The 14,921-nt window shown below is 38.0% G+C and overlaps 1 protein-coding gene across 1 annotated transcript in view; it reads left to right on the forward strand.

Moving 5' to 3' along the window:
• SH3GL2 (SH3 domain containing GRB2 like 2, endophilin A1) overlaps positions 1-14,921 on the forward strand; it is a 170,522-nt gene that overhangs the window by 103,889 nt on the left and 51,712 nt on the right. Inside the window, 1 exon segment of the mRNA XM_047098158.1 lies at positions 12,109-12,177. Coding sequence (XP_046954114.1) covers positions 12,109-12,177 — 69 coding nt within the window.

Below are 14,921 nucleotides of genomic sequence, written 5' to 3' on the forward strand. Positions count from 1 at the left end.
TTCCTGTATGCTTTCCATTTTACTTTTTGGTATATTTTTATTAGAGCTTTGCAAGCAGTCATCTCATTTAAGAGCAAGTCTCCCAAGTGATTGAAAAGCACTGGGCTGAAACTTGAAAGAAAAGGAAGCCATTAGTGCTAGTTTGGAATGTTTGAATAGTGTTTAGAGCCTTTCCCCAATTAAATGTACAACTCTGAGCAACTCTAAACCTGTAGAAAGATATTTTCGTATTGTTCATCAAGTGCCGTGTGCGTGTGTGTGTGTGTAAAGGAGTATGAAATGCAACTATCCGTATATAGTTGATTGAGGCAGTAGGAAATGAGACAATAAAGTCAGTAGTTTCTATCCACACCCCACCTTGAAAGCATATTGGGAAAGAGGAACCAAGTTAGCTCTTAGATGGTGTGGGATACGGTGACATTACTCTGAATACGTGCTCCGGCTCTTGTAGCTGCCTTTCCTGTTACGTATACCCTGCAGCAGCAGAGGACACGTGAAGTTCTAATACTAGAGACTGCGTGTAGAAAAGCAAACCAGGAGTGGACGTGATGGGGGCAGCCTCCACCACTTCCCTTCTGACCTCAGCATGAGCTTGCAAGGTGTGAGTCTCCAGAGAGTTGTCTTCAGCACAGGCAGCAGACCTTGAAGCTTGGAGCACAAGCAGATTGGTGCATCTGTCAGTGCAAAGCCTTCGCAGGCAGTGATGGGCTGCTTAACATTCAGGAAATTCTGTCCAGGATTATAAATCAAATCTATATCTGTGTATGTGTTCTGTCATTAAGGTGCTTTTTAAACATTTCGTTCAGATGATGGAATTTCTGCATATGTGAATTATCAAACTTGATATCTCAGACAGGGATCCATCTTTCTGTTTTGTGTGGTTATTCTTTGTTCCTGATTTAATTCCTTTGTCAGTAGGTCAGTGGTTTTCTATATAAGATGGTGGGTCTGGTATCCAGTGGCTGTCCATCCACTTTTATGACCATCTCTGAAGTCTCTTCATATCTCTTCCCTGTTGTTATTTAAGGTTAAGCTTATGATTTATTACTGCTGTTATGAGCGTGATGTTAGCTTCCTTTGGCTTAGGAAGAGTGTTTACCTCAGAATAGAGCTTGGCTGCCACATTTGGTGATACACGATGCTATATGGAAAGCTGATTATGTTAGTGTGTGAAATACTTGCAGGACATCTCTCAGATATCTTCAGATACCTGTTTGCTTGCAGTTTGTCCCCGATGTTTTCTTCTGCAAGGCTGAAGTACCTACCTGGGATGTGTGGAGGAAGGCAGTCCAAGTACAGTGATGGAAATGGAGCGTATTCTAAGCTGCTTGCCCTGCAGTGCAACTGGGACTCAACAGCTGTCAGTTATTCTACCTTTCATGGGCATGTCCTGTGGTTCCAAATGATACTTCTATAGGCAGAAAGAGAGATGGAAGAAATACTAGACACAAAATCAGGAGGTTGTATTTCTGTTGTCTGATTCCTGGTAGCCTTTAGGTCACATGTATTTTGCCTTGGATCCCATTGCACTAACCTGTATCACATATATAGCAGTTGCCATGGTCACAATTTTAATGGCTCTTGGAATGATTGTTCGAACCACAACCCCACTGTCCTCCTTTTCCATTCTGCGGGTTTGCTCACACTTCATTTGAGAAACTAATTCCTTGTTTTCTTTGATCCTTATCTTTCCAGGTTTTCCCTGTAGTTTCTGTTTGTGGTTTTTTTTTTTTTTTTCATGATCTTTTTTGTTGGTTTCCCCCTCTGCTAGCCCTTAATTATTGGTGATGCTCAGGGTTCCCTCCTTAACCCATAACCACTTGCTGGTACATGTTCTCCCTGAGCGATCTCATCTGCTGGTTTTCTGGTTTTACAAGTCACATATACATACAGTGCCGACTCCACATATCTGTCTCTTGCCCTGACCTCTTCCTACAAGCTCAGACTCGTATATTCAGTTGCCTGCTGGACATATGTACTTGGATTTCAACCTAGTGAATCTAAACCTGCTTTAAATAGATTGTGTTCATTTGTGTTCAGCCATCCATTTGCTCAAGTCTAAAACCTGGGAATCATCTTAGAGTTCTCTGCTTCTCTCTTACACCAAACCGGTCACAAAGTTTGCTTGCTTACTTTGGGCCCTAAACATTTACTGAGTCCATCCTTAATCCCAGAGTTCTTGGTTCACGTCCTCATCTTCCACCTGTATGATTCTGGTAGCAATCTGACTGGTGTCTTTACCTCCAGTCTCATTTTTTTTTTTCAAGTAAGTCTTCACTTTGTAATCTAATGATTTAAAAATTGATTTAGCTGTGTCATTCCTCAGCTTAAAGCCTGCTAATGGCTTTCTATTAATGCTGAGATAAAATCTAAGGTCTTATGGTAAGTCACTTTGGAAAACATTTGGGCATTTTCTTAAAAAGTTTAATATATGTTTACCACAAGACCCAGTGGTTCGACTCCTAGGTTTCTACCCAAAAGAAATAAAAAAATATATCCACATAGACATGTATGCAAATATTCATAGTGGCATTATTCATAATAGCCCCATGCTGGAAGCAGTTCAAGTGTCCATCAACAGGAGAAGAATGGATACACAAAATGTGGTATAACCGTGCAGTGGAGTACTTCTCAGCTATAAAATAGAACTCAGCTATTGATACAGGTAACAACATGATGAATCTCAGATGCCTTATGCTTAGAGAAAGAGGCCAGATATTTAAAATTGCCTATTGAGACATCTGAGTGGCTCAGTCAGTTAAGTGTCTGACTTTGGCTCAGGTCATGATCTCATGGTTCATGGGTTTGAGCCCCGCGTCGGTCTCTGTACTAACAGCGCAGAGCCTGCTTGGGGTTCTTTCTCCCTCTCTCTGTCCCTGCCCTGCTCATTCTCTGTCTCTTTCTTTCTATCCCTCTCTCTCTCTCAAAAAAAAAAAAAAAAAAAAAATATATATATATATATATATATATATATATATATATAATAAAATAACCTACTGTATGTTTGCATTTATATGGCATTTCTAGAAAAGGTAAAATTATGGAGATGAAAAGCAGATAAGTGGTTGCCTAAGGATGGCAGTGAGCATTGACTGAACATGGGCACTTGGGGTGATGAAACTGTTTAAAGCTAGGTTGTAGTGATGCTTGCACAACTCCATTATTTACTAAAACTAAGGTCTTTGGCATGGCCTAGACGGCCCACTATCACTTGATCTCTCCTTCTTCCTACAACCTCAGTTCTTGTCACACCGTCCTTTATATTCTGATATCTTGCGGCACTGAAATATCTGTACTTTCCTGCAAATGCTGTGTTTTTGCTTGTTTGCTTTTTGTCGTGTAGTAGCTTCTACCTGAGAAAGCTTCTTTCTTCATCCTGTGTCTACTTTTCCATCTCACTTACTCTCATTTGAGAATCAGCACAGGTATCAGCTGCAGGAAGGTTTCCCCAGTCTTGACTTCTCATCAAGCTACAACCAAATTGTCTATCCTAGGATCTGATTACAGTCTACTTTTTTTTTTTTTTAATGCACTTGCCCCATTTTATTGGAATGGTTTGTTTATGTATCCATATATCTCACCAAACTGTAAGTTTCCAGAGAGCATGTGCCATGTCTTAAATTTGCATACAAAACCTCCAGTGCTAACAAACTCCCTGGTACATAGTAGGCATTCAAACTGAGTACTTTTGCATTCATTCCATTTGGTGAATTAAAGTAAAGGTGATTTGTTTTTATTTTTGTTTTTTGTTTTTTTCAGAATGGGATTTGCATCAAAATAACCCTGATTTGGGGGAGGGGGGTAACAAAGCATTTTCTTTTCAAACATTTTTCATGGTATTTTCTCCAGGTAGAAATTGTATCTATTAGTGTTCTCCAGAGAAAAAGAACCAGTGAGATATGTAGGCAGAGTTTCTTCTTTCCCAAGATAACCTCAGTTTTGTTCTAAAGACCTTTTAGTTTGTTGATTGGATTAGGCTCAACTGCATTATTAAGGATAATCTCCTTTACTTAAAGTCAACTGATTGTGGATATTAACCACATCTATAGAATATTCTCACAGCAACACCTAGATCAGTGTTTGACTGAAAAGCTACATACTATAGACTAGCCAAACTGACACATCAAGTTAACCATCACAGAAAAGACATCAAATTTTTCATTGTAAGAGAACTTAGAACTCTCCTGGTTGTCTGAGCATACCCTGGGCCTGCCCCATTGTGAATGAGGAAACAGAAGCTCAGTGAGTTTGTGGTTTCATTTCACAAAACAGAAAATGGCTTTCCAGCAGTTTCTCCTACAAGTGAAAGCCTAGGGCTACTCCATCTTGCCTTATCAACTGAGTCATCAGACATTAGGTTCTACATCATTTATTAACAGAACTGAATCCTCAAGTAAATTACTGGTACCTCTTATTTCTCTTTCTGAGTTCTGTTTTCTTCTCAAGAGAATTTATGACTCAGCTTTAAATAGAACTTTAAAAATAGTACATGACATAATTCTGGCCTCAAGTATAGAGTCTATTTTTAGCACACGCTGTCTTTTTGTATTTTGTTCAGTTTCAATGGCTTGTGTATTGCAGTGGACTATGAAAATGTGTACTTTTTTCCTATCGTCAGAGATGGGAAACTTTATGGAAATATTCTCCCCCTCTGATGGGGGAGAATTACCCTTTCTCTGGTAAGGAACTAGATGATTTGGGAAGTTGAAAAATAGAGAAATGCTGGTTTTCTTTTATTCTGCACATTTTTTATACTTTTTTTTATTTTCTAGAAGACAAAAATAGGATCATTTGCAAATGATACCATAAGTGATAGTGTAAACGATCTTTCTGGGGAGGGACTGAGGCTCTGCATGAAACTTCTATGATCAATCCTGCTAACGCCCTTTGAAGGGTGTATGCAAGTAATTAGCTACATAGTCTAAGGGAAATTGTCACCTTGGGGAAATAGGGCTTAGAAAGTTACTACTTTTAACCCCAGAGAATCATACCAGAAATCATTATAACATGCTGCAAATCAGTTACTACATTTTCCATATAGTATTTGACCAGAAGCAAGATAGGAAGATTGGAAGCTAGAAATAGGGTGAAGTGCTTAACTCACTCAAACTTATTTTAAAGTTTTAACTTCAGATATTTAAAGAAAATCGGTTTTCATCTTATTGAACTCTTGGGGGTGGGGAAGAGTCGCTAGTTTTTACATTATGCAAGAGGAATCTTTACACTTACCACTATTCAATATACAGATTCTATTTGAGAGTAAGAAATAGAATCAACCCCCCCAAAAAAAAAAAAGAAATAGAATTAACCCAATTTAGATAGATAAAATGCCTTTAATCATTCTCTAAGAAAATTAGAAGTTTCTGGATGGGAAAAATACATATTTTTTTGAAATTCACTTCCAAACATCATGGCATTTAAGCATTCCAATTTAATGACAACTGAGAAAAACTAGTGTGAAACTTATATTCCATGAAGTGAATCCACCCTGCCTTTCAAACATGGGAATACCACCATCTGGAAAAACAAGATCTACTTGTATTTAGCCAAATAATCAAGAAAGTACTGCTGTAATTTTGACTTTCCTGTTTCCTTCTGAATATTTGGTATGTCATCAAGTATAATTTTTATTTTTTGGTACCTTATTAATGAATGATGATTAAAGAACTTTCATGAGTATGGGCTTCTTTTATTTATTACCATAGGTGATGCCTTTCTACAAGTACTGGGAATACAGTACAGTGTCCCACGGGTGTAGTTATCATAACTTCTTGAAGAACTTGCACGTTAATAATGTTGTGCTTTAATGCATTTACATTAAACTTAGTTTTTTTTAGCCAAATATAAAAAACAACTTAAAATTTTGCCTGTCATATGAGTAAGATCACGTTAAGACATAATAAACCCGTATTTTAATAATGATTATTGATAGTTTATAATGTGCTCTTTATATGTACATTCCAATTTAATTCTTTAAAAAAAAAAAAAACAACAAAACACCCAGTGTTGAATGGTGTTGTTTTTCATTTCTTAGGAGAAGAAATTGAGGCATTAAGAAGTTATGCATCTTCTTTTATATACAACCATTTGGTGTCATTGTCAAGGTCAAATTCATGTCTCAATTCTAAATCCATTTCTAAAATCTTAATTCAAGTGGCTCTCATTGACTTCCTTGTCAATGAGATTTCATTATACATATAAATAATTTTGTTGATCTACAGTGCAGATGGGCAGGATAGTGTATGAGTTCTACTTTTTGCTCTGAACAAACTAGCTGTGATTATGGAATGTCAAAGTAATTCTGTTTTAATATGAATAAATACATAGTGCAGCACATCATAAAATTATTTTTGATTTTGTAAAAAACATGTGGGAAAAGTATTATATTACTTTCTCTCATGTGAGGGGATACACACACACACACGCACACGCACACGAACATGTTGGCCTGTGTGTGTATTTATACACACATATGTGCTTATGCATATAGACTAAAATACATACATATTTAGAATCAGGATTAATGGGAAGAATATATATTATTGATACTAATTATCATTGTTCTGAAAGTAATTTGGCAGGTGAATGTAGAATGGTTACAATTAGAAGAGAATTTTCTTTAACCTTGGCTATAAATAAACTATCCTTAATTATTCAATTTTCTAATTTTTTGCCTGTTACTGGTAGAGAAAAAGATATTACACTTACAGGGGAGATTAAACTCTGAGAAAGGAGGTACAGAACCAGTGCTAACTCATAGTTTAGGGTCTTCCTTTAATTAACGTACAATTTTTGACCTTAGGATAATTCTTTGAGATCATTTTTTCCACTGGTAGTTGAATGTCTACTTTGCAAGCACTTTGTTAGGTACCACAGTCTCAAACATTTTTAGACAAAGAAGCAGGAGATATGATTCCTGCCTTTAGCATCTTAAAATTCAGATGAGCAGGGGCGCCTGGGTGGCGCAGTCGGTTAAGCGTCCGACTTCAGCCAGGTCATGATCTCACGGTCCGTGAGTTCGAGCCCCACGTCAGGCTCTGGGCTGATGGCTCAGAGCCTGGAGCCTGCTTCCGATTCTGTGTCTCCCTCGCTCTCTGCCCCTCCCCCGTTCATGCTCTGTCTCTCTCTGTCCCAAAAATAAATAAACGTTGAAAAAAAAAAATTCAGATGAGCAAAGATCCTCAGCAATTTTATTAATGAAGTGGCTAGTTCCAGGTAGTCCAACAGATGATATGCTTTATTAAGAATGCATATTAAGTCTAATAACTTCCTGCTAGGGTGGGCAGTCAAGATGACAGAGAAGGTGAAATCTGGGTGAGCATTTTGAATAGTTGGTAGGATTTAAAAAATAGAAGAAGGAAATAGGTCCATGTACAAGGCAGAGGGAATAAACACAGTGCATTTGGTGGATTGTAAAGAAACCTGGCTTTGTATGATGTAAAATAACAGAACTGAACAAAAACAGAGAAGTAGGAAGTAAATCACTTTGCAGGTGTATGTGGTATGAATGAATTTGGTATTAAGTCTGATTGATTTCACTGATGTGATTTTTCAAGGAGACCACCGTAAAGGCAGTCAGAAACATGGGAGTTGAGTCATCAGTGTTTAGTAAATGAAACACAATGCAGGGAAGAATCAGAGCTGTAACTAGAGGGGGGTGTCTTCTTCCCAGAGGTGACAGTATGGAGGAGGATGAGTCATTGTTGGAAAGCAGTGCAGCATCCTCTGGGCTGTGAACAGTGGTCATTTATTTAAGCTGTCTCTTGCTACTGGTTCCCTTTGACATTTTTCTTATTTGGTACATGGAGAAAAAATGGCATGAGACAACGCTACTGCAGGCTCAGAATTAAGACTTTTAATTTAAAATGTGAGTTGACTATATTCTTTTTCTTTTTTTGGAAAGTTGTGCCTTTTGAAATACCATCCTGAGTGAGGTGATAAGTCTTATTTGCCTCACTGTATGCTTTCTCTTGTCAACCTAACATTAATATTTACAAAAAGACATTGTAGTTCAGTTCCACAGATCTTAGCTGAGTACCTGTTATGAGGAATACAATGGAGAGTAAGATAGAGGAAGGTGAAATTGCTGGTTTGATTGAAACAGAGTATATGTAGAGTGTAATAGATAAGATGAGAAGTTTAAGCTCTCGATGTAGTTAAGTGGGTACAGTTGAGAGTTTTGAATAGAGGAGTTGTTGTTTGATGTGTTTGATGTTTTTGTTTTGTTTTGGGTAGCATAGGGGAGTATATTGGCTTATTTGTACTGTTTTGTTTGATTCAAATACCTTTTGCTGATGTTCATTTAAATTTAAAAACAATTTTTTAATGTTTATTTTGAGAGAGAGAGAGCTGGGGAAGGACAGAGAGAGAGAAACACAGAATCTGAAGCAGGCCTCAGGCTCCCAGCTGTCAGCACAGAGCCCGATGTGGAGCTTGACCTCATGAACCCTGAGATCATGACCTGAGCCAAAGTCCAAAGCTTAACCGACTGAGCCATCTAGATGCCCCAAAGTTCATTTAAATTTAAATAGGTGATCAATTTCTCAAGTGCTAGCATATTAGCCAAAGTACATTAAACAGTATCCAAAAATATTCAATACTATGAATTCTTAGTTTTTAGGGACCACCTCACTGGAAATTAGTAGGGCAAAATTATTCTTAAGTATATGGTATTAGGTAAGGAAAACAAAATTCATTGTTGGCCAGATAAGATCAGGGAGCCTATATTCCTCACCTTGACTCATTCATAAGAAGATAGAAGTTTTAGTAATGATATTTAAAGATCAGGAGGGGGAAATATTTGCTATACTGCTAAGAAATGAGTCAGTGTTATTTAAGCCCACTGTTTAATTCAATGCCTTGATATATTTAGATCCTTTGTGACTTGAAAAGAAGATAGCCCCAAGAACAATGTAGATGTCATTTTGAATATTGCTTTCTCCAAGAATCTAATTAGATAAGAAATTTTTATATCAGCCAACCAATCAGACCAGTACCAGAATCTAACTGCTAGCCTCATTTAGTATGTTTGGTGAACTGTTTCTCTCAGAGCAGTTCAAAATCAGCTTTTGTAGAGAAGAGAAAGAGCTTAATATCTCTCAATCCAACTTTCTCTCTACCTCTTCCTCCCATACCTGCACCCACACCCACACTAAGTATTTTAAACCAAATATTTAAAGCCAGTGGACTGATGAGTTGCCCTTGGTGTGAGTCATAGGACTAGTTCTAAATTATTAATGGCCATTGTAATTCCATTTGGTATTCTGTTTGATACAGTGAGTCAGCTATTGTGATGCCAACTTGTTTTTAGATGCAAAAAGGGGGGAATTAAAATCATTCTCAGCTGAGCAATATGGGATTGAATGTGATATAGGCCTTGTGCTTTTGATAAGGGCCGTATTTTATTCCCCAGAGATGATCAGAATGTGATTAACCCAGGATTACCAGGATTTGCTAATGTTACCATAAATGGAAACATTCTTGGCTATTTTTTGGTAACAATTTTGTAAATAAAAATTAAATGTCTCATTCACAGGTCATAGGAGGATCTGTTTTTGACCAAAATGGGATGTTGGGATATAGTGAGTTCCTTGACATTGGAGAAAGGTAGAACTGAGAGTTGGTTGAGGGCTGTGCAGTATATATTTTTTGATTTTGTAGGAGTTTGACTAGAGTTTCCCAGCCCAAATTTAACTGAAAACTATGTAATTCAAGAATAATAAGACACAAGAGGGGCTAAATGTGAGCTAAAACTGCCATCTCTGAACAAGGTGAAAGGGAGTAAACCTATAAAAATCACAGTAAAAATTTGTTTGCTGATAGAAAAAATTTGATTATTAATAACCTGCCAGGCCCTTCTATTTCCTGATTTTCTATAACTTAATTCCAAACATTCAGGTCAAGTCACTGGCACTTGGATCCCACTAGAAAGTTCTAAACTGAATTCTGGGACCTCCCTACCCCCATTTCTGGTTTGTTAAAAATCTTTAAGAAAGCAGGCAAAGAAGTTGACTTCTTTCCCAGATCACAGGCTTTTGATTAGGTGGTGTTGATGCTAGGCAAATCCTAGATCTGTATGGACTGCTGAAATAATTGATAACTAGCATCGTTTAGGACACAGGTTAAGTGAGGGTTGATGTCAAGGACCCAGGGTTAAGGCAGTGAATCTAAAGGAACCTCAGGCAGGGAAGGTCAGCACCATGGACAGCTCCCCCAAACTAGGCTGGGGATGCGAAGGAGTCTACGGTTTAGCTTGGAAAAAATGCATTCAGGTCCTTGTTCCACTTTTTCCTAGCTAACAATCTGTACCATGGATAGGAAATTTAACTTATGCAACCCTCAGTTTTCTCATCTGTGACATGGGAATAATATGTGATCTACATAGTTCTTGTGATGCACATATTAGATGACAAATTGTAAGTGAAAGTAGGTGTCAGCTATACAAATGAAAGATATTAATATTGTTTTTATTAACCTTACACTTTTAATAATCGACCTTTATTTACCTACGGTTGTATTATGTTAATGAAAATTGCTGGATTCTTCTCAAGATTTCACACTACAGTTAAAAAAAAAAAAAAAAACTGGGGAAACCAGGATACTATAAGCAGGTATATACTTCATTGGTGAGAGAAGGGAACTAGAATTTACCATCTGTCTTGTAGGTTCAGACATAGGTTCTTATACTTGATACACTATTTAATTTTCATAACAACTCTGTGTACCTAGCAAAGAGTAGAGGAGTCTGTCCATGCCATGGCCATTCATCACAACACAATTCCTTCTGTTACTTATGCTGGGGTGAAATGGGTGGCATCTGGTATGCAGGTCCTGAGTGGTGATAGAATTCGTACTTTCAGTTTCTCCAATACTAGTCTCTTCTAGAGGTTTTCCTGATAGCAGAAAGCAGGAGTGAAGGAGAGACAGACAGAGAGACAGAGACAGAAGGAAGGAAGGAAGGAAAGGAAGGAAAGGAAGGAAGGAAGGAATACACTAAAGTCCCCAGCAAGGGGATATTGGGGGCTTCCATTGCCAGGAGACAGAGCTATATATCCAAGGACTCCTTTAGAAGGAGATAAACCAAACTCACAAGATGACCCTGGTTGTTACTGAGATTGTTGTAGGTCTGGCCTTGGTGGTGGCCTTCTCTACAGAGACCTTCAATCCAGCGGTTATTAAAGAAAATAAAAATTCATACTTCAGTATCTGTGTGTGATAACTTTAATACAGTGACATCTTTGTAAAAAGCATCTAACTACCTTTATAATTAGAATATTTTAGGAGCAACAGAAGTCTCGAGTCATTAGCATTTAATATTCCTGCCTTTGATGAAACTAAGGTATTTTTCTTGTGATCCATTCATAAATTTTTATTAGATTTAATTTAAATCTTTATTTCAGAACAAAATAGGATATTTAACTTTTTAATAAACATGAATTCTACATACGGAAAATGACCATTTGAATGCATAAATTAATGAATATAAAATGTATAATAATGGGAATTGATTGGGTAGCAAAGAAATACCCTTAACTTCTTTCTGTATGGTTTATCTCATGTTTATAAGGATATAGACAGCTACAGGAAGCTTTATAAGATTAGTATTCAAGCCCTTTCATCTGAAGATCAGCTGGGCTGATTTTTTTTCTTACCAGTTTGATAGATGCTTGTGATTATCTGTTCAATAGCCCATGGAGAAATAGATGGAAGAAGTAGCAATTTTCTACCTAGGTAGCATTTTAGATCCATTATCAGAGGGAAATGATAATTGTATGATGCTGTTGTCCCTCAGAACTTTGAAAAGGCAAATGTTAGTGATTAGGTAGTTATATAATGATGTATATAATAAAGAACACTGGGGTTGAAAGCAGAAGAAATAAGTTCACATTCTTGTTTCAGTACCTACTGGGTGCCTGGTCTTTGGCAAATTGTTTAAACCTTCTGAGCCACAGTTTCCTTCTATGAAAATAGGACTGTCCCCCATGTCAGAGAATGGCTGTAGGAAAAATAATATTAGATGATGTTTGTGAAAGTGCTTGAAACTGTTAACACACATTTTGAAAAGAAACTTTATTTATAATAATTCTCCTTTTTGCTTGTTTTCTTTAGAAAGTGAGTGAGAAGGTTGGAGGAGCTGAAGGAACCAAGCTGGATGATGACTTCAAAGAGATGGAGCGGGTAAGTCTTGACCCTTAGAGCTCCCTTTGACATAAAATTGTCTAGCATACTAAGAGGGGAAGGGCTCTTCTCTGGTACCTGAAAATGCATCTTGTTATTGTAAAATATACTCTCCTTTTAGTGTATATTTTAAAACAGAAGACGCAAAGTATTCTCTCTTCCCTTTGTACTGAGAACAAAGCTTCAGCAAAGGTGAAATGTCATAATGTACTTTCCTGGTGGATTTTATCATTAATTTTCCAAATAGGACAACATAAAGTTGTGCTTGAATGGGGGGTGGAGTGTGAAAAAAATAGGGGAAGGTGGAAAATGGTGTCCTGAGTGTCTGGGAGAGTTTGAGTCACTGCCTGGCTTTGGTGGACCTCTGGGCAGGGCCATGTGGTGGCAGCAGGTGTGGTGGACAGTACGCATGAAGGCACCTGTGGGCTTGGCCATGATGCCCTTGAACTGCTTGACCCACAAGTCAGTTTATTGCTCTGAGTCTTACTTTTGTGTAAATGTAAAATGAGAATACTAATCCCTAGTTGGGGACTTGTGTTAAGGATGAAAAATAAGGTAAATCATTTAGCGTTGTGCCTAAAAGATAGCTGATTCTCAGCAGGTGAGGGTGGAGGTGGCAAACAGAATAGCCCATTTCATTTCTCTTGTAACATCGCCGTATTTTCTCTTTGAGACGGTTCATAGCAAGTGATAATCTAGGCTTATGGTGAAGAGTGTGTGTTGCGTGTTGCAAAGAATTGTTTCTGGTGTTCAACTGATGGGTAAAGGATCTGGCAATACAAACCCTGTACTTGGACAGAGAGGATGTCAAAAGCCTCTAGTACCTGGAAAACTGCATTTTTACTTAGGTCGCATCAGTTCCAGTAGGCTGCCTCAGTTTTGCCATTTGTGGTCTTTGTGTGAAGAGCCAAACGAAGAAAGTTGCTTAGGTGCTTTGTGCTTTGTCTTTTTCAGTTCTTTCTTTTGAGTTCATTGATGAATTCAGCAAATTCTTATTTTGTGCTTCTATGAGCCAAGCATGTAGGATACAGCAGTGAACAGAATGAGCACGAATTATTAGAAATTAATGTTTCTGTAAAAGAAACAGCAAGTAAGAGAGAACAGGACCCATTTGAGTTCCTGGAAAAAAAAAAAAGAATTGCCAAGGGAGAGGGGTCTTATGAGATGAGATTGTGTAGTGTTAATGTAACTGATCATTCTGGCCGAGTTCTTGAGACAGATCTCACTGATAGCACAGGTACCCACTAGAAAGGAGATTTAATACAAGAGTCGTGAGGCCCAACCAGAAGTCTGGGAGTCCAGCCTCTTACACCTAATACCTGATAGCTATTTGCCCCCCCGGGGCAATTAAAATCTGCATTGATCCTTATTTCTCATCTCTGGACAGTTCTCAGTACTGCCCGATGAACCAAAGCTAGAACTCTCTGGTGTTCATAGTTCTGGAAATGGTATTCTACCCCTTTGTTTTCTACAGCATCTGAGAACAGATACTGATACATTTGCCTAGAATGACTGGATTCCTCTATTCCCTGTAATATTGGGGTTCCTCACACCTCATAAGAAGCTGCCCTGTGGGTCTGTTAATTTGCACCAGCTTCTGTCTCCAGCCATTATTTCTTAATCTCCCCTTCCTTATCCTTTGATTCGTCCCTCTCCCCTCAGGAGAGAATTTATAACATCCTCCCTGGTGCCATGTTGTTAATGACAGATTAGTCAGGCATTGAGGAATTCAGAACCAAGGAGTCAGAATTTGAGTTGAGCTTTCAGCGTCTGCCAGGACTAAAGATAATAAGCTAGGTAGCTCATTGACTAAGCTAAGACAAACTTTCCATTTTTTAAATGGAACTAAAAAGAACAGGGAATTTAGAGAATAGAGTAGAATTTATCACTGAGCAACTAATTAAGCCTTTGAATCCATGTCCATCTTGCAAACTAATTGAAATGAAAGAAGATCTTGTAAGTATTTTCCTTCAGGCAAAGACTCAAAGGCATCTCTGGGCTCAAAGGTAAGGTTTATTTCTCCTATTTCCTAGAAAATAATTAGTTTCTGAAGCTTTTGTCTCAAAAAAGATATTCCTGGTGGGGGGGAAAAACTTTTGCTGATTATTTGAGGAACACACCTTTGGTTTTATATTTGGGTTTATCTCTAAGTAAATTGAGAGATTTACATTTCAGAGCAGTGTGGAAGTTAATTTCATTTTACTACACATATTTGTTTGTTTTACCTATGGCACTGTGCACATTTTACACTCTACCTATGCTCAGTTTGCATTAAAGGTAAAGATTTCTGTGATAACTAGAAAGCACATGCCTTGGATTTGGAATCTCAAATCTTTTCTCTCCTGTTAATTTATTAATGACTCACAAAAATATTTTAGCTCGGCGTTCCCAAGCCTGCAGAAGAATCACCTGTCCACAGTCAGTTTTCTGATCATCAGGCATTTTGGGTACAGAGACCTTTGTTCAGATGCATTCTCAGAGGTGCAATTAGGCAACCAAATGAAATAAATTAGAGGTTTGCATCAATCAGCACTAGTTGGAAAGAGAAGTGGGTATTCCTAGATGTTGTTTCTCTAATCAGCCACCCCAGCCACTCTCCTGCCAAGATGCAGTAAAATCACACTTGGGTCTCCTAGCACTCACGGCTCCCAGAGCTGATTGGGTGGAACCCTGCAACTCTGTTGTCTCTGCAGGATCGCTGCCTATAGCCACTTCTTTCCTCCCTGTAAATACCTTGCCTAGAA

Source organism: Lynx rufus, unplaced genomic scaffold, assembly GCF_022079265.1.
Source record: "Lynx rufus isolate CCGP_SWC_20201006 ecotype Redwood Valley unplaced genomic scaffold, mLynRuf1.p SCAF_10, whole genome shotgun sequence".
Classification (NCBI taxonomy): Eukaryota; Metazoa; Chordata; class Mammalia; order Carnivora; family Felidae; genus Lynx; species Lynx rufus.